A 23,722-nucleotide genomic window follows, 5' to 3' on the forward strand; every position below is an offset into this window, starting at 1 on the left:
CTAAAATCACAATTAATAATAATAATAAAGAAAAGAAATACAGAGAAAGAAGAGAAGAAAAAAATTAATAATTTTGATAATGAATATATGAAAGATAATATGTAATGAAATCACAACATTATTATAAATTAGAACAAAAAATATTAATTTTAATGAATTAATAAATTTAAAAAAATTAACAAAGAAAGAAGAGAAGAAAAAAAAATTTAAAAAAAGAAAATAAAATAAAATAAAAAGAAAAAGAAAAAGAAAAAAATATATTATAAATGAAATTACAAATTTTATATCTTATAAGGGCAAAAATGACAATTATACAGAAAAAAGTTATTTTACAACTTATTTACCAAACACTGCTGCTTAAATCTATAATCCCACAGCTGCACCAAACAAGTTACCAACTTATGTTCATAGCTGTAAGTTATAATCTGTTAAGGTATAATCTATAATCACTTTCTCACAGTTCTACCAAACGGGACCATATTCTACTTAATTTAAGCTAAAATATGAACAATTCGAATTGTCGTATGACCTCGTTTGGGAACAGACTTTTTTAGTAACTTTTTGACTAAAATATATTGTAAAAAACACTAGTATATTTATGATGACTTTTTAATTTTTTATAAAAAGATACACAAAAAACAAAAAAAAACTTTAATTTTTGATATAACTTATTGGCCATTTAATTTTTTTAAACGAATTTTTAACATTTTAATTAAAAAAAATTACTCATCAAGCGAGGCTTAGTCCAATTTCACTGCACAGCAGTGGCTGCCCTGTACAGTAGCCATTCCAAACTCCAAATCCGAAGAAAAAATAAAAAGAGGCGCACCTTGACTCACATGCGAATCACCAGTCCCCGTTCCCCCTTCCGCGTTCAACGTTCCTCTTTAGCGATCAGAAGCGGACTGCAAAAAGAGTAAACGAACAAGGCAATATAAAATATACGAGAGAGAGAGAGAGACAGAGAGAGAGACAGACAGAGGCTTATTGTGATTTCTAACATGAAGCTCATATTCTCTCTCCTCTTTCTCTCTCTAAAATTGTTCCCTTTCTTCCACCCCGCCATCGCCAGAGGCGGCGCACGGACCTCCAACACATCAGGTCTGTTTCTCCTCCAATGCCTAATGTTTCTGCTTCACTCTTGTTTGGAATCTTTGAAAAAGATAACGATAGATAGAGAAACAAGTAAAGTTTAATTTCTTTGTAGCTGAGAATTTGTTTTGTTTAGATGTTCTGTCTATATTATATGTGTTGAATTAATCTGCCAAAATTGTGGTCAAATCAAGTGAGCACAACAGTTAAATTAGCTCTGTTAAGTGGGGGATTTTGTTTTCCAATGCCCTTAGCTAACCAAGAATTCAAGATTCAGATTTCTTCTTTCTTTTTTTTTTTTAAATTTTTAAAAAATATTTTCCAAATGTTTTTTTTCTCAGAAACCAAAAGATTGGATCAATAGACCTCTCTTATCACAAATCTGGGTTCAATTTTTTCCTTCTTGTTGATTTCAAATTCTACTGAAGGATTTGTGTTTGACCAACTACAGTAGTGTTGAATTTGAACGGTTGATGATTGTTTCTACCTAGTTTATTAATTTGGTTGTTTTGTTTGTGTTAATTGCCTTATGTTTGACAGGTTTTATGGATCATAGTTATGTGGGTGGTTGGGCAAGGCACTTGTTTGAGGAAAACCAATTTCAGAAACTGTAATCTTGAAACTTTCAGATTTTTCAAATTTTTCTTTTTAATTTTTTCCGTTGATTCATTTTTTTTTTTTTTTTTTTTTTTTTTTTTTTTTTTTTTTAATATTTTGCATTGAGTGGTGAAGATGAGTCAATATCTTTTGTTGCAGTGATAATTTAGCTCAAGGGTATATGACTAATTCTGATCTTGAAAAGGTCATTAAGTCATTCGGTCAGAGATGTGCTAACATAGCCAGGATATACAGGTGATTAATGAGAAATGCATTTTTGCTTGCGAGTGTAACTATAATTAAGTTTTATCATACTGGTGTATAATTCAAATGGAGTACTAGAAGTTTGATACCAAACTAAGCAAGAGTTCTTTGTCAAGATATATAATGTTCAATGTGTTGCATTGTCGTGTGTATCCAATCACACATTAATGTGTACTATTTGAGCGTCGTGTTTTTTTTTTTTTTTTTTGCATTGTCATTATTCTAACTTATTATTTGTTTCTCTCTTTGAGGGATTGTTGGAATCTACAATCAGTATCGGAAAGAGTGTGAGGGGAGTTCCACTGGTAATATTGTTTGCAAAGCCAGTTCATTTCTTTATGTACTTCACCTTTTTTAGTGATGATTTGGTTAGTGTCTAAAAGTCACAGAGAGCTGAATGGGTTTTTGCTTGATCAAATAATAGTGGGTGATGGAAATTTCTGACAAGCCTGGGGAGGAAGAGGCTGAGCCTGCTTTCAAGGTAGATGATCTTCTATACATGAGCACACCTGACCTTTATACTTTTTCTTTTATACATTGGTGGTAATAACCAGACTGAAGATGTGTATGGAACAACATTAATTCACAGGTTGTAGAGTTAAACCATCTAGCACATCTAGATAGTCTGTAAGAAAATAAATAAAAGGAGAATATGATCTCTTGCTGAAAACAAATTGAGGTTGCTGAGGAATTGGAGCTTCCTACTGAACTATACAACATGTACACTGATAGATATGTTATTGCTAGTGACATGGAAAACCTAAAAGGTTATAAGGTTATACAACTATTTGTGATAAGTTTCAAGAAAAAGTAAATGTCAATTATATACCTGTAAGCGACAGTCAATGTTGAGTTAACCAAATATACTTTGAATAAGAACTACTTAATACATCGAATTATGGATTTTTCGAGTTTGATGAAATCACTTTTTATGAGGGGATTTAATGCTCGATTTATTGCTTGATTTTTTAAGTACGATCTTGTCTATCTTTTGCTCGGTAGAGGCTTCTTTTAAATTTCCAATTCAAGTTTTGTTTCAGAGTTCCTAATAGAAAAAATAATTATGTAGTTAATTTCTAGTTCTTTAGTTTATTTTATTTTTGAAGAACAAATCAGAGAAAAGTTCAGGAAATGGAAACAATATCAAGTTGTGAAGCTAAAAAAAAAAAAAAATTCGAATCTCAAGCAAATATTGGCCTAATAGGAATGAGTGAAGGGCATTCGTGAGTTCCAGCTGACTCATCTATTAAGGGTTAAAACCTTTACCTATATTTCATTGATTTTGAAACCCAGTGATGCCAAATGGTCTGCATGTGTCATTACACCCTTCAAAACATGTCGAAGTTGTTTCTGTAGACACTGTCACATTCCTTCGCCAACTGTCTACAATGTATTTTGTCTAGCAACTACAGTTCAGCAAATGGGAGTGCTTGGGAAGTGGTAAATGCAAATTGCATGTGTTAGTGTCTTGAAATATCACTTGATTTGTGATAAGCCATTGGAGTACTGTTATTGACAACTTATCGTTATTATTTTTGGTTGTTTGCTAACATCCTTATGTCCTGGGAGTAGGATACGAACTTTGTTTGGTAGTTTTGTATTTTACTTTCTTACTTTCACTGAAGTTTATCCAATTGAATGCTCTCTCTCTCTCTCTCTCTATGTGCAAGCAAAAAGACATAGGCATTTCTACGCATCATTCTATCTATGTATCTTTGTAATGGTCACTACTCTGATGCCTACAGATGATGCTGTTTATGTATGTAGGATTCCACAACACCCCCCGATGTTACCAGTGCTGACCTTTAGACTGAGTTTGATGGTTGCCCTAATACACTGTATCTTGTTATCTTTAACCAGGCAAAAGACTTGACATTATTGATATGGAATAATCTAGTGAATATAAAAATGTCATCTATTTATCCCGAACTAGGATGCCGTTATTTAATTTGGGGATCATGGTTTCTCATTCTGCCAGGACAGTGCCATCACTGATGACATTTTGTAGCTTTGTATTATTGCCCTGTGTAAATGATGCTTTCTCAAGCAATTGTTTTTTTGAGACCCATATATGTATGGTTATTTTAAGGACTGATTTGCTGGATAACCTGGAACTTGCAGTTCATTGGAAATGTGCATGGGGATGAACCTGTAGGTCGTGAACTTCTGTTACTTCTAGCAAATTGGTTATGTGATAATTATATGAAGGATCCCTTGGTAATTATCTTTGCTTGGCATTTGTACTTACATTGTTTGTTCTAGCTTTGTACTTCCCATCTGTAAGAAAGAATTCATTTTCCTGTCTTTTCTTTATTGTTTGGCATTTAATTATCTTTCAGAAGCTATAAAATTGCCTAGTTCATAAACTCACTTTTATCTTAATTATTTGTAATTTTGTATATGCATACTCAGGCAGCTGCAGTGCAACTTTATGTTCTTTTCCAGATGCTGATATTTTGTATAGTTAAATAATGAAAGTATGTCCTTATGGGTCATTATGTTATCTTAGCCAGATTTTCTGAAAATATTTCATTCTTGTTGTGTGATCTACTCTGTATATATTTTTTTTCTTCCCAGTTTTGATTATTTCTCTGGACTGAACCTACTTATAGTCTACAATTGCGTTTTATTTAAGTGGTATTTCTGTATGCTCCAGGAATGGTTCAGAGTTGAAAATAGTTTTGTAAGTAAACAATTCAGGATGTCTCCCTTTAATGTCTAATTTATACCGAACTGACTTGGTCATTACAGGCGACACTGATAGTTAATAAGGTTCACCTTCATATACTTCCATCAATGAATCCTGATGGATTTTCCCTGAGGCGGCGCGGTAATGCAAATAACATTGATCTAAATCGTGATTTTCCAGACCAGGTATCTGATTTGCTGCATTGGTTATATGTCAACAACATAATTATCTAATTCATATAGAATCATAGATTTCTGGGAGATGGGATTCTTGGGAACCTTTTGGATTTTTCTTAATTATTATTTTTTGGCTGGAGACAATTGGAATTTACATATTACATTGAAAGGTACATAAATATTTTCCAGAACATTATTCAGGAATGCAAGTTTTAAGAAGCTTCATGAGGATGAATAAATTCATTCTATAGTCCACTGCATGTTCCCTTATTTTAGTTCAATTGGCATCATAAAATATCACTTACATAAGACTAAGGTCTACTTCATACGTAAAAACAACATTTTAAGTGCACAAAACAAGAGAGAGAGGTTAAGTTGCTGCTACATTCCTCGAAGTTCTAAATAACCAAGGAGCTGTATCTTTCAAAACATACATTGGCCTCTCCTTAGGTCTGCTGAAGTTATCAGACTTGCCCCCTTTTCAAATACCCCAAAAAATTTGTTTGAAATGACAGTTAGATAATAGTGTGAACTATATTATGTTATTTTGCTGTGTTCTTAAGGGTAGTTTAGTCTTATCTATGTAAGCAAAATGCGTATTGTATTATGTGTGTATTCGTCAAGCAAAGTACAAGATTAAATAGGCAAAAGCAATAAACCCTAAAATTATTACATAGATAAGACTAAACTACACTAAAGTACACAGCAAAATGACAGAATATAGTTCACAGATAGAACTTCACTAAACCTGTCAGTTTTTAAAGAAAGCCCAAGTTGGGTCTTTCAAATTATCAAAAACCCAGGAAGTAAACATAATTTGCTAAGAAATATAATGGACACAATTTCTTAATGGATCTGTGTTGTTTTTGTTGGTGGTCATCCTATTCATTGTATAATATTCCCTCTGCCCCATTTTGTTGGTCCATTATATCATTTTTTGTTGTCCCAAATTACATGTCCAATTTGAAAAGTCAAAACTTCAAATTTAAAAATTTCCAAAATTATCCCTTTTAAAGTAATTATAAATATATTTTAAAATGAGAATAGAAGGGTATTTTTAGAATTAATCCTTTAAAATTTGAATTCGAAGTGTACTGATTATGTTTCCTTAAGAAGTTCGAAATTTTCAAAAGGGACTATCAATATGGGACGGAGGCAGTACTGTTAAAAGATGAAACATTCCTGTACCAATAATTTTACGAATTAGTTTTCTGCAATTTTTCCCAAGTTATGCATTAATTTTAATTCAATGGTGTGGTCATTCAATACTTGTATTTTAGGTTTTCTCCTTTTCTTTTCTTCAAGTAAATTGACGAATGGAAAAGTAAAACTTGTCTATTTGAGTTCATAACTTCTTTAAGTAGGGCAATGAATGAAAAAAGTGAAACTGTAAAAGATATCTATTAGAGTCCATTGTTTCTCTTAAAAAGTTTACTTTTAGCTGAAACCAATTTGTAAATTTACTATGAGTCTTGCTAACAAATGCCCTAGGGGCATAAGAAAAAGACAAAACAAGTGTAGAACCCAATACACTTTTCATTAGTTTTATAACACTCTTTTACTCATTTTAAAACACTTGCTAACTTTTTCACCATTTCCAAAACACTTTTTACACTAATCCCAACATTAAACAATGTGTTGGAGCTTGTTAGCATTTGCCATTTACTTTTAGTCTCCAACTAAAAGCATTTTTATTCTTAGTAAGTAAAATTTATTTAAAAGGCATCAAAACGGATGCAGCTCATATAAAAGTCCCATCAAATGGGGTCGGATGCAACTCATATACATCAAGAAAAATCTGCACTTAGGTCTCAAAGGAACCCAAAAGACGGGTATACTCCTAAATGGATTCCTCTCAAGAAGCATGGACACTTTTAAGAAAGTGGTGTGTATGAATCGGACAAACATACAAAAATGTGTCCTATTACTTTTTAAATTTTTTACATCCAGACACGCTTTAAATACATGGGAGACAAGTTTAGACAAAATAACTTATACTCTAATGATAAAGGAAAAATAATGTAGATTTATGTCTATTAGTCTATCCTCCTCTACATTTTATAAATTCATGTTATGTTGTTGACTTTTAGCTAAGAAGCACGGACACTTCTAGGAAGGTGACGTATCCGTGTTGGGTACGTGTCGGACACCAACACTCTTTGGACACTCTCAGGACACGTGTCCGACACTCTTCAAAACGTGTCCTATTGTTTAAAGACTTGGACACTCTTTGGACACTTGAAGGACACACGTGTCAATCGTTTAAACACACGTGTCTAACGATTAGACATACGTAAAACTAATTATAAGTTTGAACAAAATAACTTAAGATACAATAATAAAATAAAAACCATATAAATTTATAAGAATTAGTGTCATATTGCATTTTTTATTATCTTTGAATGATATATTCATACATATATAACATATAATAAATATATAAAATTATATATTTCATGCGTGTCCTCCTCGTGTCGTGTCCTGCATTTTTTGAAAATTAACGTGTCGGCGTGTCCGTGTCGTACTCGTGTCGTGTCACGTGTCCGTGTCCATGCTTCTTAGACTTTTAGTATCTTTGAATGAAATATTTATGTATATGATACATAATAAATATATAAAAATATATATGTTGCATGCCTCCCAATGTGTTGTCTTATATTTTTAAAATTTTTGTGTTGGCATCTGTCTCTTGTCGCGATTCGTAATCTTAAATTGTAGATATCTTTCCGTGTAATCTGAACATTTCAAACTCGCTTTCTACTGCTACAGTGGATTTAATTTGCTTCTCCATAAAAAGATTTCTGATAGGATTCAGCTTAATTGATTACACTTTCAAGATTCGACCCAGATTGTATTCAAACCTCACACAATATGCCTATTTTAATTATATTTCGACTACAAATTTGCTAAAAATAGGTTTATACTTTCTGTTGCTATTCTTTTCCCTCTTGGACAATATTCTCTATTCATTTGGTTTACATTTTATTTTACTGCTTTGTTTGTAACTAGTTCTAAGAATTATTGACTGACATGAGATGACACTGACAGTTCTTTCCTATCAATGATGATGTGGATGTGCTGCAACCTGAAACAAAAGCAATTATGCATTGGTTGGAAGAGATACATTTCACTGCATCTGCCAGTTTGCATGGGGTAATACTTCATAATTTCTGTCCGTGGACCTTAAGAAGTGTACAGATGCCATTTTTAGGATGCATACCTTGATGGCAATTTATTATTATTATAATTATTTAAAAATTTGTTTGGGTTATTTCCCCTTTCATTTATTACTAGAGGAATTTTTAGCTTAAAAAAGTAAATTTGTATCGCAATCACATTAAAATTTGTTTTTCTGTGAGACTTGTTTTTGTGATTGACTTGAAGCCTTGTTTATAAATTATATGTTTCCAGGAAAACTGCTGTCATTACATGTTCTACCAACATAAAACAATAAATAAGCATAATTGATGAATATCATGGAAAGAAGAAAAACAACAAATTTGGAATTTCTCATGAAGCACATTTAGGGTATCAAGCATTAAAGATTTGGAATTATTTTGAGTCTTTAAGTCATTATAGTAGGTTTTAGTAATTAAAGGTACAATGGTAATTCCAATAATTGTAGGACATGGGTTGTAGAGGTTGCCCATGGGTTTTATTTTAGATCAAGTTATTATATATGAGCTTTATTATGTCTAAAATAATTTTAGTGGTCAACAATCCAAGTTTCTTATTTTGATATTGGAGTAGAATCAGAAGTCATTAAAGTTTCTTATTATGATTGAAGTAGAATTGAAAGTCATAGTTGGTTTAGAATATTAGTAGTTGCTAAATATTTTTAGTTTCTAAATTGAGGCCTCATTTGAGAACATGTTATTTTAGTAACTTTTTGGCTTTTTACGAAAAATTGTGCAGAAAAGTAAAGAGAATGATGTGACAATTTAGAGTAACTTTTTGACTTTTTGACTAAAATTGAAGGTTGCCGAACGAGGCCTTATAGTCCTTATAGAATTAGGAGAGTATTTAGCCCGTAAATATATGTTTAATCTCAATAATTGAGGAGGAGAGCAAATATTATGAAAATTTGAGATTGTATGTGTGATTGGCCTATCCCTTGTGAGGATGAAGCATCTCTTTCTCTCACTCTCTCTTCTTCTTCTATCCAGCAAGGTTATTGTTCACGTCACAGTTTATAGTGCCTAGAACAACCACCCAACTACCCCTAAACACTTGTGTTTTCATTCCTAAAATCCTACCATTTTACAAACCCTCAAACTCCTATTTTTTAAATACTTCTATAGTTACGAAATCCCATCAAATCCAGCCCTATAAGTCTACTGTTGCTGCTGCTAGTATACTTAACCCGAGCTCACTACTTCTTGGAAAGTAATTCCTACTCGTCCTAGACAGCGCTGGATTTTCAAAACAGAGGTTATTTGATGGCCTAAACAGTGAGTAATTTATGGTTTCAAGGGTAAATTAAAGGCTAATAGGTAAGGAAAGGGATTAGGGTTGATTTGAGGGTGATTGGATGGAATTTTGAGGTTAAAAAATGCACTTTTAGAGGGCTGTAAATAGTAATCCGAGAATAGCAAATTGAAACATAAAAGAAGAAGAAAGAAGAAGAAGAAGATAAGTCTAGGCATCACACCTAGATCCATAAGCATCACACAATCCATAAAGAAGCTTCAAAGCTCTTTTAACTTTTTATAAAATATCAACTTTATTGAATTATAAGCATTATGTTGAAATTGATGTATTATTGATTGATATTTTCTATTTATTACAAATGGTGAGGGGCTCCTTATATAGGAGATGTAGTGGAGTAGGTGGTAGTAGGTGGTAGTGGTAGGTGGTAGTAGGTGGTAGTGGTAGGTGTGTAGTAGGTGGTAGTAGGTGGTGGTAGGTGTAGTAGGTGGAGTAGGTGATGGTAGGTTTTAACAGCCCCCCGCAAACTCAAGGGGGATAGGAACTAACCAATTTGAGTTTGGAGAGAGTAACAAAACAAGAAAATAATCTGAAAAATAAAAAATGGATAGGAGACACTGTATGGTCGTGTCAGACCATTGTAGAAGACTGTATGGTTATGGCAGACCGATGTAGAAGACAGTTTATGGGGTCATGTCGGACCGTTGTAGCAGACAATGTTGTGACAGTTGTTGTGACAGTTTACGGAGTCTTGCTGGACCCTTGTAGAAACTAACCGGAATCAATGTCGGGACAGTTTACAGAGTCTTGTCGGACCCATGAAGGAGCTAACTGGAATCAATGTCGGGACAGTTTACAGAGTCTTGTCGGACCCCTTAAAAAGTCGCACCCTCAAAAGGTGCGCCCAATTTTTCAAAAAGGCGTGCCATCAAAAGGCGTGCCCAATCCATAAAAAGGCGTGCCATCTAAAGGCATGCCATCAAAAGACGCGCCCATGTTGTCGTCGAGCGCCGAGCGGCGCATGATGCGCGTGTCTGCCTTGGCTATTTAACCAAGGTTGAGGCAGAGGCTATGCAAACCAGTCTGAAACCGCCGAACATTTGCATTCTGAAATATTCTGTAAACACTCTGTAACCAATCCTTCTCTGAAAGTACCAGTCGGAAATCACTGCTTCGCTGAAACACTCAGCAACCCAAAAACATGGCCTCTTCTTCCCGTTCAGCTACCCAGAACATGGCCTCTTCTTCCCGTGGTCTGCTCACTCTCTTTCCCGACCTCAACGAGTCTACAAGAGAGATAACTGGTGCGGTGGCCCTGGAACCTCAACCAAGCGCCGCAGGGTTTGCTCCGTTGAACTTTCCGATGCGGTCTGTGGAGCAAAAAATGGCGGTGCAAACTGATATTGAGGCCAATCAGTATACTTTGAAGTCATGTGTGGAAACCATGACTGCGGTCACAAATTTGTCGCACCGGCTTCAGAGTAGGACAAATGAGGTGCAGCAGTTAAACGCCCAACTGGCTCTGCTCCAGCGCATGTATAAGGATGCACGAGCAGAGATAAGTGTGCTAAAGGCGGAAAATAAGGAGCTGAAGCGGAAGGCCACCGTGATGTTCCGATTTGGAGGTCCGCCATATGCTGAAGTGGAGGAGCAGGGAGTAGTGATTGTGCCCAGTGGAGTGGGAAACACGGAGGCAACACCGTCAAGGAACCCCCAGGACGGAGGCAAGAAGAAGAGACCGGCGGCAGAGTAGAGAAGCAAAATCCCGCCTGTGGATATAGTTGTGTTTTTTTTTTTTTTTTTTTTTTTTTTTTTTGTGGTATGGTGGAACATGGTGATCGGGGTGAGCCCCAACAGGAATAAAATGAGTTTGGTGTGCAGTGCTTCTTCTTCTTCTTCTTTCTTTCTTCTTTTTTTTTTTTTTTTTTTTTTTGGGAAAATAAAAGAAAATAAATTTGAAGAGAAGTATGTGAATAAAATTGAAGAGAAATGTGTGAATGTGAAAGGAATAAAAATAAAATAAAAAAATAAAAAGGAAATGTGAGATTCAAATTTGTTTGGTCGGGTCCTACCACTAATGGAAAAGTAAGATAATGGGTGTGCAAACCAATTGATGTTTCGGTTTCTTTTCAAAAGATGGAGTAAAATAAATATAAAAAAGAAGAAGAAAAGAAAGTGGAGTGGGGAACATGAGTGTAATGAAAAAGAAAAAATATAGGTGGGAGAATCTGAGCATCGTGGGGAACAGGAGTGTGGGGAAAGAATAAAAAAGAAAAAGTATAGATTGGAGAGTGGGTCACATGGGAGAGAGAAAAACAACACACATATGCATGTGCTCTCTCTTGCCAGGATGGGTTCTCTCTTTGGTTGAAGGAGGAGATCAATAAAAAATAATCAAGATGACGAGAAGGCACTGATCAGGGGCTAAGAGGGATACGCACACAAGGGGCCAACATACTCAAGAACACACCCAGTTCGCTCCCTCTCGGAGAACACACAGAGAGATCCACACACCAACACAAAGGGAGGAGCTGCTCCCTCTCTCAATTTTAACAAGAACTTGTGGGATGCTTGAAATTTATGATCTGCTCATCTGTGCAGATTACAACCGTTGTTTCACAATCTGCACGCCCTTTTCTTTCCCAAGGAATTCAGTGTTATCTAATCGCATCCAGCATCTCTATGATATTTCCAACAGTGAGTGTAAACTTTGCTGGTGGTGCATCCATGATTCTCAAACCCGAGGACTACCTTCTACAGCAAACTTCTATTGGTGGTGCTGCAGTGTGGTGCATTGGATTCCAGAAAATTAAAGGCCAAGGGATAACAATTTTAGGAGACCTTGTACTGAAAGACAAGATCGTAGTTTATGATCTGGCTGGCCAACGGATCGGATGGGCTAATTATGACTGCTCATTAACTGTAAACATCTCTGCAACAACGAGTACCGGTACAAGTGAATTCGTCAACGCTGGACAGAGAGAGAGAGAGAATGAGGTGTTTGATAAAAAAATGTCAAGAAGATTCTTGAGTTCCTTCAGAATGATTTCCCAGACATGGATGTCATTGGCATCTCTGGAAACTTTTGCTCGGATAAGAAGCCAGCAGCAGTGAACTGGATTGGAGGTCGTGGAAAATCAGTTGTTTGTGAAGCAATCATCAAAGAAGAGATAGTGAAGAAGATGTTGAAGACCAACGTGGCAGCTCTTGTTGAGCTTAACATGCTCAAGAACCTTACTGGTTCAGCCATGGCTGGTGCTCTTGGTGGCTTCAATGATGGCAAGGACCTCCATATCTCTGTCACCATGCCTTCCATTGAGGTGGGAACAGTAGGAGGTTCCCGGAGCCAGATCGGAGATTCGGGATGATGGGTTGAGTTCGGGTTCTCGCCGGAGAAATGGGGTCAGTCGGAGTTGTGGTGTTGTTGGTGGACTATCATTGTTGCAGACATGGTGTTCGACGAAATGTCCCAGAGGGATTTTGGGTTTGGGTTTGCTTCGGCGAGGTGGTGAAGAAGAGTGAAGGTATGTGTAGACAATTCTAGCGGACTAGGTTGAGGTCCGGCGGGCGGCCAAGGCGAGGTTGCCGCCCGCCGGTGAAGCGAAAAATACTAAATTCTTAACCTTGCTCTGATACCATGTTGAAATTGATGTATTATTGATTGATATTTTCTATTTATTACAAATGGTGAAGGGCTCCTTATATAGGAGATGTAGTGGAGTAGGTGGTAGTAGGTGGTAGTGGTGTGTAGTAGGTGGTAGTAGGTGGTGGTAGGTGTAGTAGGTGGAGTAGGTGATGGTAGGTTTTAACACATTACATGGCTTTATATAGGACTAGGAGACTTCCTAAACCAAGTAGAACTAAAATAGGAAACTATCAAAATATCTTTGACTTCCAAAACTAATTTAAGACTAAATAAGAAATAAAAATAAAGACTAATTAAATAACTTGACTCATAAGAAGACCCATGGGCGACCCCTACAGCCTATGTTGGCAAATATAAAATTACCAAAGTATCCCTCGCCTAAAAATTCTAGAAATATAAAAATAATCATAAAATAAAATTATAATAATATTAGAAACATGATTATGTATGGTTCCTATCCATTTCTCTTTGAAACCATTTCAATTTTCAAATATCGCTGCGTCTTTAAATTTACTCTTCTTTGAGCTTCTTATATTCCGCATTGTTCTCCCTTGGTTGGAAAAAACTCGACCATGAGTTTTGAAGTGTTGAAGTATAAGCATCCACAAGCTTCGGAATTGCATCCACGGCTTCATGTTAAAATCTTCAAGTTGGCAGTATCGTTTCTTCTTCATTGGAGCTAGCAATGAAAGCAACAAGATATTTTCAGCTCTAAAGCTGAATTTTTCTGGAATGACGAAATCAATTGAAGTAGAAGATGAACCCTTAAATTGATTCAAGTGTAGAGTTGCAAAATTCTGCCCATCCATTCCATTCTCTTTTAGCTTTGCAATGTACTGCTCGCAATCAATTTGAATGCTTTTTTCTTGTATCAATAATCATGGATTCCATATGCTCAACCTTTTCCTCAATCAAAATGTTGTCATGCAATTCAACCTTGACATCCTGTTGAATGAAATCAGCACCTATCATTGTTTCTGCATGTTATACTCACTCAAATTTGCATTATGTGCTGGTGGGTTAGGCAATTGTGACTTTAATATAGGATCAATATCATGCTGGACATTATGCACAGGTAAAGGTTCATTAGATGACTTTGTTGGCGCCAAATTAGAAAATTTAGGCAACACATTGGTGACCTTTAAAGGCATATTTTGCACAGCACTAGCAGCTGGTTGCTTTGATTCTTCTGTCCCTACAGCTTCCATAGCATCCAATTCTTCATTTTCGACTCTAGCCTTTACTTGAGTAATAACTAGATCTTCTTGAGGTGCTTTTGGATCATCAATAAGTGCCTCGTTATCCTTCAAAATCTGGTCATCTTTCATCTTGGGAAAATTCTGAATAAATTCATTGGTTTATAACTTCAATTATGTACGATTTCCATCCCTAAAAACAATATTTGGCTTTGCTGCATCTTCTTGTGGCTTTTTGTGGCACTTTAGCCCTTGGTTTAGGAGTTTTTGTTGGTTTCTTTTGTTGGACAGTCTTTCCATTATGTGCAGGCTACAAAACTGTAGATTTCTCCTTAAATTTTACAAAAAATTCAAATTGTATAGCCGTTTCAATAGCATCTTTGAGATCTTCTAAATATATGCATGAGACATCTCTGTTTTAATTCCAAATCTCAATCCACTTTTGAAACGAGCAATAGTCATCCGTTCATTTTCGACCACTCCAAATTTGATAAATAATTTCTTGTATTTTCTTGCATAATCAATCACACACATCACCTTTCTTAAGAGCATACAATTGATCAAGAAAATCTTCTTGAAGGTCCCTCAGACGAATATTTTTTCTAAGTCAATCCACTTGTATTGGATCTCCCACAATGAGAAAACATCAGGGCGAAACCTTAAGCTCTGATGATACCAAACTGATGCAGGACAAATAGGGGCAGCGCTGGATTTTCAAAACAGAGGTTATTTGATGACCTAAACAGTGAGTAATTTATGGTTTCAAGAGTAAATTAAAGGCTAATAGGTAGGGGAAGGGATTAGGATTGATTTGAGGGTGATTGGATGGAGCTTTGAGGTTGAAAAATCCACTTTTAGAGGGCTATAAATAGTAATCCGAGAATAGCAAATTGAAACATAAAAGAAGAAGGGAGAAGAGGAAGATAGGTCTAGGCATTACACCTAGATTCCATAGACATCACACCTAGGGTTTGATTGCATCACACAACCCATAAAGAAGTTTCAAAGTTCTTTAACTTTTTATAAAATATCAACTCTATTGAATTATAAACATTACATGGCTTTATATAGGACTAGGAGACTTTCTAAACCAAATAGAACTAAAATAGGAAACTGCCAAAATATCTTTGAATTCCAAAACTAATTTAAGACTAAATAAGAAACAAAAACAAAGACTAACTAAATAACTTGACTCACAAGACAACCTATGGGCGACCCCTACAGCCCATATAGGCAAATATAAAATTACCAAAATACCTCTTACCTAAAAATCCTAGAAACATAAAAATAATCATAAAATAAAACTATAATAATATTAGAAACATGATTATGCTTGGCTCCTATCAATTTCTCTTAGAAACTATTCCAATTTCCAAATATTGCCACTTCTTTAAATTTACTTTTCTTTGAACTTCTTATATTCCGCATCAGTAATGTTCTCCCCTTAGGACTTCCGTTAGGAGATTTTTTTTTAATCTTCTTTTTAATTTTCCCATTCATTCATAACTTTCATGGATACCATACATATATATATATTTGTTACCCTATGCTGTCCCTACCATTTCCTATGAAAATTCTCATGTCTCTAACAAATCAAACCAAACTAAGCCTTAAGTTCCATTAAATGGGATCGGCTGCATGAATTCTTTTTCTCCACTCGCCTCTATCCAAGGCTATTCCGTTAGTCAAATTAAGGAGACTTGTATCTCTATTTACTACACTAGTCCATGTCAATCTAGGTCTATCCCTTCTCCTAATACTACCATCTACCGTCATTGTATTGCATCTCTTCACTACTGCCTCTACTGGTCTCCGTTGTATATGACTAAACCATCTCAATCTATTCTCTCTCAACTTGTCTTCTATTGGTACTACTCCTACCAATTCTCGAATATACTCATTCCTAACTCTGTTTTTTCTAGTCTGACTACACATCCACCTTAGCATCCTCATCTAGCAACACTCATCTTATCTACATGTTGTTTCTTAGTTACCTAACATTCCGTCCCATACAACATCGCTGGTCTAATAGCTGTTTTATAGAACTTCCCTTTTAATCTAATGGGTACTCGTTTATCGCATAGTACTCTAGACGCACTCCTCCACTTAAGCCACCCCGCATTAATTCTGTAGAGCACATCCGCTTTAATCTCCCCATTCGTTGTGATAATCGATCCTAAATAACGAAAATGTTTACTTTTAGGTAGTTCTTAGTTCGCAATCTTCACTTTTTCTCTGCTTTCATTGTAATTGTTACTAAAATTACACTTCATATATTCTGTCTTAGTTCTGCTTATCCTAAATCCTTTAGATTCAAGTATTTTTCTCCAAATCTCCAACTTAGTGTTAACTCATTCTCTAGTCTCATCCACTAACACGATATCATCTGCAAAAAGTATACACCATGGCACATTATCCTGAATATTGCGCGTCAACTTATCCATAACTAAAGCAAAAAGATAAGGACTTAAGGTTGATCCTTGGTGGTAACTCTACAGTAATTGGAAATTCACTCGTCTCTCCAGCGGGCGATCTAATAGTGGTCACCACACCTTCATATATATCCCTAATCACATTAATGTCACCTTTTGTCACCCCTTTCTTCTCTAACACCCACCAGATTATATCCTGAGGCACTCTATCATATGCTTTCTCAAGATCGATAAATACCATATGAATGTCTCGTTTTTTTTCTTTATACTTTTCTATTACTCTCCGCAAAAGATAGATCGCTTCCATTGTTGACCTACTAGGCATAAACCCAAATTAATTCTCTGACACATCTGTTATATCTCGCAATCGACGTTCCATCACTCTCTTTCACATGTCATTGTGTGACACATTAACTTGATTCCTCTATAGTTGTTGCAATTTTGGACATCTTCTCTATTCTTATATATTGGCACTAAAGTACTCTTCCTCCACTCCTCGGGCATTTTTCTAATCAACAAAATCTTACTAAATAACCTAGTCAACCAAACAACCCCCTTACCAAAATATTTCCACGCTTCAATAGGCATATCATCGGGTCCTAACGCCTTATTCAATTTTATCTTCTTAAGTACAAACTCTACTTCAAAGTTCCTAATCCTACGATAGGACCTATAGCCTTGGTTTTCCATATGACTGCTTACTTCCTCTCCTTTTGACCTACTTCCATGCTCCTCATTTAACAACTTTTCAAAATAGTTCTTCCACCTCTCCTTAATCTCTTCATCCTTCACCAACACCTTAGAGTCCCCACCCTTGATGCATTTAACCTGATTAAAATCTCTTGTTTTTCTCTGTCTTTTCTTAGCAAGTGTATATATCCTCTTCTTTCTTTCCTTACTATCTAGTCTAGTGTATAGGTCATTATAGGCTTTCAACTTAGTCTCCTTCACAACTTTTTTGACCTCTTCTCTCATGTCTCTAACAGCTAGGCTTAAATGGTTTAGCATGTAGTTCCTTATTGAGATACCTTGATCAGGTTGTATTGGAAAATCTTGATGACATAATCCGTTCGAGTCATTTACTGGGGGTTTGGAACCCTGAGTTGTGTTGAACTAATTTCCTCCCGGCCATTCAAGATTATGAACATTTTAACTCTTGAGTTCTGAAAATAGGTGATATTCTTTTTATATAATTTTGAGAATGTTATGGGCAATCTTAGTTTTTGTGTTTTGACTTCATCGCTGAAAAACTCTGTTGTTAAAGAGATTTTTTTTTCTTTAGACAGGAATGTATTGAAACGATTATTAAAAGGGTTGGATCTTTCAATTGAAGGAGAAGATTATGGCATGTCATAAAGTTGATGGAATAAAAAGTGCAAGAAATGATAATTTACTCTTCATCACACTGGATTATGATTGTGGTCTGAAAATTTTCTTTCTTCTTGGTCAAGATACAAAATTTGTACTTTTGTCATGTTTAATGCAGTGCCAGTGAACTCTCCCTTCAACATCTGTTCATTCTTTTGTTTCACTGTAACTGGGCTAAATTATGTAAGATATAGTGCCTAACCCTGATCTTAGTGTCTCAAAAAGCGTAATTATGTTCACTTAAGAAATTTAATAAGCTCAACTTTTGGATTTTAATCCTGTTTTTTAATAAACATTTGGTAACTGAACATGGATATTGAAGCCCTTGTCTCTTCTCATTAACAGGGTGCACTTGTTGCTAATTATCCATGGGATGGAACTCAGGACAAAAGGTAAGATTTTTGCATTCACCATTCATCTTTAAATCCATCACAAGATTTGTAAGTTGAGATGCTCTGTGTTTTGTTCTCAAAGCTTCCACTTCTGTGTTAGTTTAGCCTTTCCTGTTAGTTCAGTGTTTTGAAGTTAGGGTCAAGGTTTTCCATTCTAGATCTGTTAAGCTTTCCAATCCTAATTTGTTATTGTGTAAAAGCTGGCCCTTTCTTAATTCTTTTGCTCATCTTTAGCCTTAGTTCATTGTTTACTGCCTTTTTTTTGTAATTACTTGTATTATTTTTTCTTTCAATAAAATTTTCACTTACCTTAGAAAAAACACCATTACCTACCTCGAGGACTAAATTTGTCAAGTCAGCTATTTCTTTTTCGTATCTATAGCTTGGTTGTTAGTGACTGGTATAATTTTATTGTGACTCCCAAGTTTCATATTAGGATTTAGGAATTACATCTGGCTGTACTTATCAGCAAAAAGGGCGTTACATGGGCTGTTTTTGAGCCCAAAATTTTGATTCACTTTATTTGGGTTTTGTCTATTTTTTTATTTTCAAAAATGATAGCACATAACAGGAGTTCATCATGCTTATTTTTTCAACAGTTGGTTGTCGTTGAATGCCTTTTAACTGCCAAAAGAATCTTGGGCATTTTTTTATATTGAAGGCATGAAGCAGTTCTAGAGTCTGTATGCTGCCATGTGGTTACATGCATGACTGGTTGCATATCTTTGCTTCATGAGCTCTTCCATGTTGTTCGTAATGCTCTAGTTGCCTGAAGTAACTTTTTGAGTTTGTTTTTCCTTGTGTCAATTTCAGCAAAAATTACTTTGGATGTCCTGATGATGACACATTCAGGTTCTTGGCAAGTGTATACAGTCGCTCTCACTATAATATGTCTCTGAGTGAGGAATTTAAAGGAGGAATTACAAATGGAGCATTTTGGTATGAAGTTAAAAGTAAATCCCATGAAGTTCATGTATAGAAGATATGCTTTGTGTTACAAAACTTTTGAGGCTTTCTTCTTCTGCACTGATTAAATTCCCAGATCATTGTGAGTACGCGTTCTCTTATATTTTCTTCTCATTTGTGCCTGTGGTTGCAGGTATCCTATATATGGTGGCATGCAAGATTGGAATTACATATATGGTGGCTGTTTTGAATTGACCTTGGAGATCAGTGATGACAAATGGCCTACTGCCAATGAGGTCAGGTCTCAGTTTGATATATCTTTGCCACAGCAGTCAGTCCTATTAACGACTTATCAGAGAAAATGTCAGTCCTACTATTAATTAATTTAATTTTGATACATTCTTTACTCCATTGTAGAGAAGTTCTCTCTCTCTCTACCCCACAGTAAGTCATAGTTACTCAAGAACACTAAAAAATTCTCTGGCTCTCTCCCCAACTAAAGTCCATTGATGATCAACATTGGGTGTGTTTGGTTTGGTTTTGGGAGACAAATTTTCAAAAAAAATCTTGGGGAAGGAGTTTAGAAATTTTTTTGGTGTGTTTGGTTGTATATTTTGGAAATAGTTTTGGAGTGTGGGAGTTTGGGATGATTTGATATTTTGTTATAGTTGAGTAGATGTGTGTGAGAGAAAAAGTGATTGAAAGGAAAAGAGGAGAGAGAAAAAGTGATTGATTGATCTGTGGAAGATAGAAAGTAATTTTGGAATTTTTTTTCCAAAATCACTAAACCAAACAAAATTTTGGAAAATTTTTTCTAAAATTTGTTTATCAAAAACAAACCAAACAAGGCCAATATAAAGTTGTAAGAATGAGTTAGAGTTCGTTTTTCTTTTCTTTTCTTTTCTTTTTTTTTTTCTGCTGAAATTCGTCTTAGCATTAATATGCATGTTCTTAGAGCATCTCCAATGCTTTACCAAACATTTTACCAAATCTGAGTAAAAATATCACCAATTCCTCTATTTGATATTAGACGCTCCAACGGAGCTTTCATCAAACCACTGGACGTCTGAAGGGTCAACCGGCAGGTCGACCAGCAAGAGCAAATTTTTTTTTTTTTGGCCTTCATTTCTGTTGTTGTCTGTTCCCTTTCTTCATCCCTTTCCTTCATCTGTAAATAATAATAATATCACATGGAGATGGAGGAGGGAGGTATACCAGATAAATATTTGGCCACAACAATCAAATCAATCATACATGAACAAACTACAAGCCCAAATTCAATGAAGATGCATAAGAACAAAATTATAAATATACTAGATATTGCAGGCGTGAGGACGCCATCGCCGATCACCATACAAGCCCCAATCAAAGCCAATACAAGCAAACATTTCTAAAACACTCATGGAATTGGAGGTATAGAGTGGATCAAAGATAAGAATTGAAAAAGAGAACAGGATGGAAATCGACCTGGGGGTTGACCTGTCAGTGTAAATTTTCACAATTTTTTGTCTAAAAGCGGTCATCCGGGGGGACATCCGGCCGGTCGTCCTATGGGTCCAACTCAACGGCTATGTACAGCAAATTGGTGAAAGGGCCGAGCCATCCTTAGTTTGGTGAAATGTTTGATATTTTCTCATTGTGATACTGTTTTAGTGCAACCGTTGGAGCACAAAAAGCACCTATTTTTCACCAAATTTGAATTTGATGATAAATTTGGTGAATGGTTAGAGATGGTCTTAGTATTAATAATTATATTCGTAACATATTTAAACTTATGTATGCATATATATTTTCAAACACTGAACTTGTATTATCTGAGTGGTCTAAGACTACACAAGGCCAGGAGACCTGTGTAGACATTCTTTTGGTCCTTTAGATGATGTATTTCTTTGAATTAAATGGTCTATAGAGTAGCCTGGATGACTTTAATGTTTTATTTCTTACTTTACACTTAAGCATTCAATTGATTTTTTCTTATTTTTCTGAGGATTCTTTTTTGCTCTTATTTATATAATTTGTAATTTTGCAGCTTCCTATTCTATGGCATTTCAACAAAATGAGCATGCTAAATCTTGTTGCGAGCCTTGTTAAGGTAAGCTGTGGAGTGTTAGTTTTTTGGAACCCAACATTATTTTAAAAAATCTGTGTTTCAAAGGTTTGGATGTGTATCTCTGCCTTAGATACATAAATACAAGTGATGGATTTGAGTTTAAAGATCTTGTTGTGGTGGTCTCCATCTTGGTTGTCCAACTTCCTTGTAGAAGATCTATTGTAATTCTAGGTTGTTGTGATTAATTAGCATATTTCTCAGTGTGGAAAATTCACAGCTACATAAGCGAAGTGTGTTAAAAATAGATATGAGAAATTGAGAAATTCGCTTAGAGATCATGGAAACTTCTGACAACTTGACAGCTCTTCCATTGTTTAGTGTGAAAATAACTTCCAAGTAAAAAAGAACAATTATTGCAACTCTACCTTGGGTTCTTAACTTCTTGTGTTGTGGTTTCATGAAGAGTACAATCAAATACATCTCTTTTTTTTTTTTTTTTGGGATAAATAATCAAATACATCTCATTTTGCTAGTAAGCATGTTTCTAAAGAGTTGGATTTCACATATGTAGACGGGAGTACATGGAAGGATCTTTTCATCAGACTGTGGAAGACCATTGCCTGCCTCTGTTGCAATCAAGGGAATAAATTACACGGTATGACAATCTTTGTTCTTTGGTTAGTCACTGATCCTTTTATAAATTTGTTATGGTATATATATCAAGAGAATAGAAAAAAGGATAAATTTATCACATAATGAAACAAATGTTTTATAACTTTCAAAAAAGTTATCTCTACTTGTCGTGAAGCTATCGTGGTTTAATGCAACATAATAAATGATAAACTGGGCATGGGAAGATATGATACACGCTAAAATGGAACTTTGAAGTGTGCTTGGAGCTCTTATAGAAGCAATTTCTTTGGGAGTGAGCCATCTGTTGGTCTTTGGGAGTGAGCAATTTCCTTGGCTACCGTAGGTTGGTTGGGTAAAGAAGGGAACCGGTTCATGACATATGATCACTTGATTAAGCAAAGGAATGTGTCTGCTGCTATGCATGTTTTCTTCTCTTTTATTTTTTGGTCAGCCAATGGCAAGGAAAACTTCTAGGCTAGGAGGAAACTCCGCTGTTTTAGGGGTCATTATTACACTCAATTTCGGACTCTTATTTGGTTTTGTGTGTGGGTATGTGATTATTGTTTGGTTTTTGCTACTCATGATTGAGAGTCTTATTCTACTTTTGTATTGTTACTTATCTCTAATGAGAATTGTAGTCCATTGTTTACTTACATAAGCAGAACTAGAATTGTTGTTTCCTCTAAAAACAAAAATGAAAAAATAGGAATATAGTTGAATATCCAGATGTCAGGTTTGTTGAACCCCTGTGTTGGTGCATTGCTAGAAGACAATAATATGAAGCCCTGGTGCTTTATCTATTGCATCTCTTATTATACGTACTTTGACATCTCCTAAACCTTTGATTAACAGATTAAAGCTAGCCAGACATTTGCTGATTACCATCGCCTGCTTGCCCCAGGAGGGAGATTTGAAGGTAACTAAAATCCTAACTTCTTTGTTTCGAAGTTATGAGTTCTTCCATCAGTGCCTTCTCTGCATTTGTGTGGATTTGTTTTGATATTTTATGGCTGTCTCCTATTATTTAAAGATTTCTGAGTTTAGCATCTGCATATACTTCAATAGATTACCATTTTGATTTGTCTTCTTCATCACCTGAAGATCTGGTGAAGAAAAGTTGTGTGTTCGTTGGCCATGTACCTGCATATCCTGTTGTATTTGTCCATCTTCTCCTATCTGAATTTAACTTTTGAATGCCTCTGCTATCCCTATGTGGTTTTTGGTTTTGAGGCTTGGTTAATGGATAAAACTCTAATTTGGATCAAATGACTTTGACTTGTAGTTGTAGCTACAATGCCCGGTTACAAATCAAAGAGGACACACATTTTGTTGGGAGAAGAAGCTGCAACAGTAGATTTTGTTCTTGATCCAGAAATCACTCCAACGGGGAGTCTACTACGAAGTGGCTGTGCCTGCAGCTGTGATAATAAGAGCAGGCTCAGATTGGTAGGGTTTTTGTCAGGTCCCCAATTGGAACTTTCATGTATTTTAATTTTAATTTTAATTTTGAGTTCAATGTTCCTTTGCTTTTTATTGAAGAGGAGAACAATATTTACATATTTGAAACATAGACAGTCAGTAGGTCAAAAAAGGTCTATTGTGGTATGAGTTTGTCTGTATATACTACTCAGGAAACATACATATTTATTCAAAGGCTACGTATTTTTTGCTCTGGACTCGATTATCTGCTTCCTATTATCTGATATTCAAATTTAGTTGTTGCTTTGGTTGAATGTATAGTAGCAGAGATGTGAACTGTGTTATACGAATCTGCTATTGGAATACTTGCATATTAGTTCTTGTTCATCTTCATGACAGTTGCATGCGAAATGAGAGGTATCCAGCATTGCTCT

General features: G+C 35.3%; 1 protein-coding gene across 2 annotated transcripts; it reads left to right on the forward strand.

The window, feature by feature from the left end:
* Positions 1-724: 724 nt before the first annotated feature.
* Positions 725-23,542, forward strand: SOL1 (carboxypeptidase D). 2 transcript variants are annotated; one of them, XM_082921463.1, is made up of 15 exons: positions 725-1,101; positions 1,633-1,702; positions 1,849-1,944; positions 2,228-2,258; positions 2,378-2,434; positions 4,075-4,170; positions 4,705-4,827; positions 7,867-7,971; positions 18,234-18,280; positions 19,094-19,219; positions 19,380-19,482; positions 21,216-21,278; positions 21,808-21,891; positions 22,722-22,785; positions 23,152-23,542. In XM_082921463.1, exons 1-15 carry the CDS (start codon positions 1,002-1,004, stop codon positions 23,475-23,477), a joined length of 1,491 nt encoding a protein of 496 aa, XP_082777589.1. In that variant the 5' UTR covers positions 725-1,001; the 3' UTR covers positions 23,478-23,542. The 2 variants fall into 2 exon arrangements, with proteins under 2 accessions (XP_082777589.1, XP_082777590.1); XM_082921464.1 differs by lacking the exon at positions 4,075-4,170 and having other exon boundaries at positions 783-1,101.
* The last annotated feature ends 180 nt before the right edge of the window (positions 23,543-23,722 follow it).

The sequence above is a fragment of the Camellia sinensis genome, chromosome 3 (assembly GCF_055761805.1).
Source record: "Camellia sinensis isolate YWXY chromosome 3, ASM5576180v1, whole genome shotgun sequence".
Taxonomy (NCBI): Eukaryota; Viridiplantae; Streptophyta; class Magnoliopsida; order Ericales; family Theaceae; genus Camellia; species Camellia sinensis.

What these genes read in the sequence shown, in the direction of transcription:
- SOL1 (XM_082921463.1), top strand. Translation starts at nt 1,002, where the DNA reads ATGAAGCTCATATTCTCTCTCCTCTTTCTCTCTCTAAAATTGTTCCCT. An exon ending in TTGTTGCGAGCCTTGTTAAG is followed by an intron (nt 21,279 to 21,807) that starts GTAAGCTGTGGA and finishes TCACATATGTAG; the next exon opens with ACGGGAGTACATGGAAGGAT. An exon ending in TCAAGGGAATAAATTACACG is followed by an intron (nt 21,892 to 22,721) that starts GTATGACAATCT and finishes TTTGATTAACAG; the next exon opens with ATTAAAGCTAGCCAGACATT.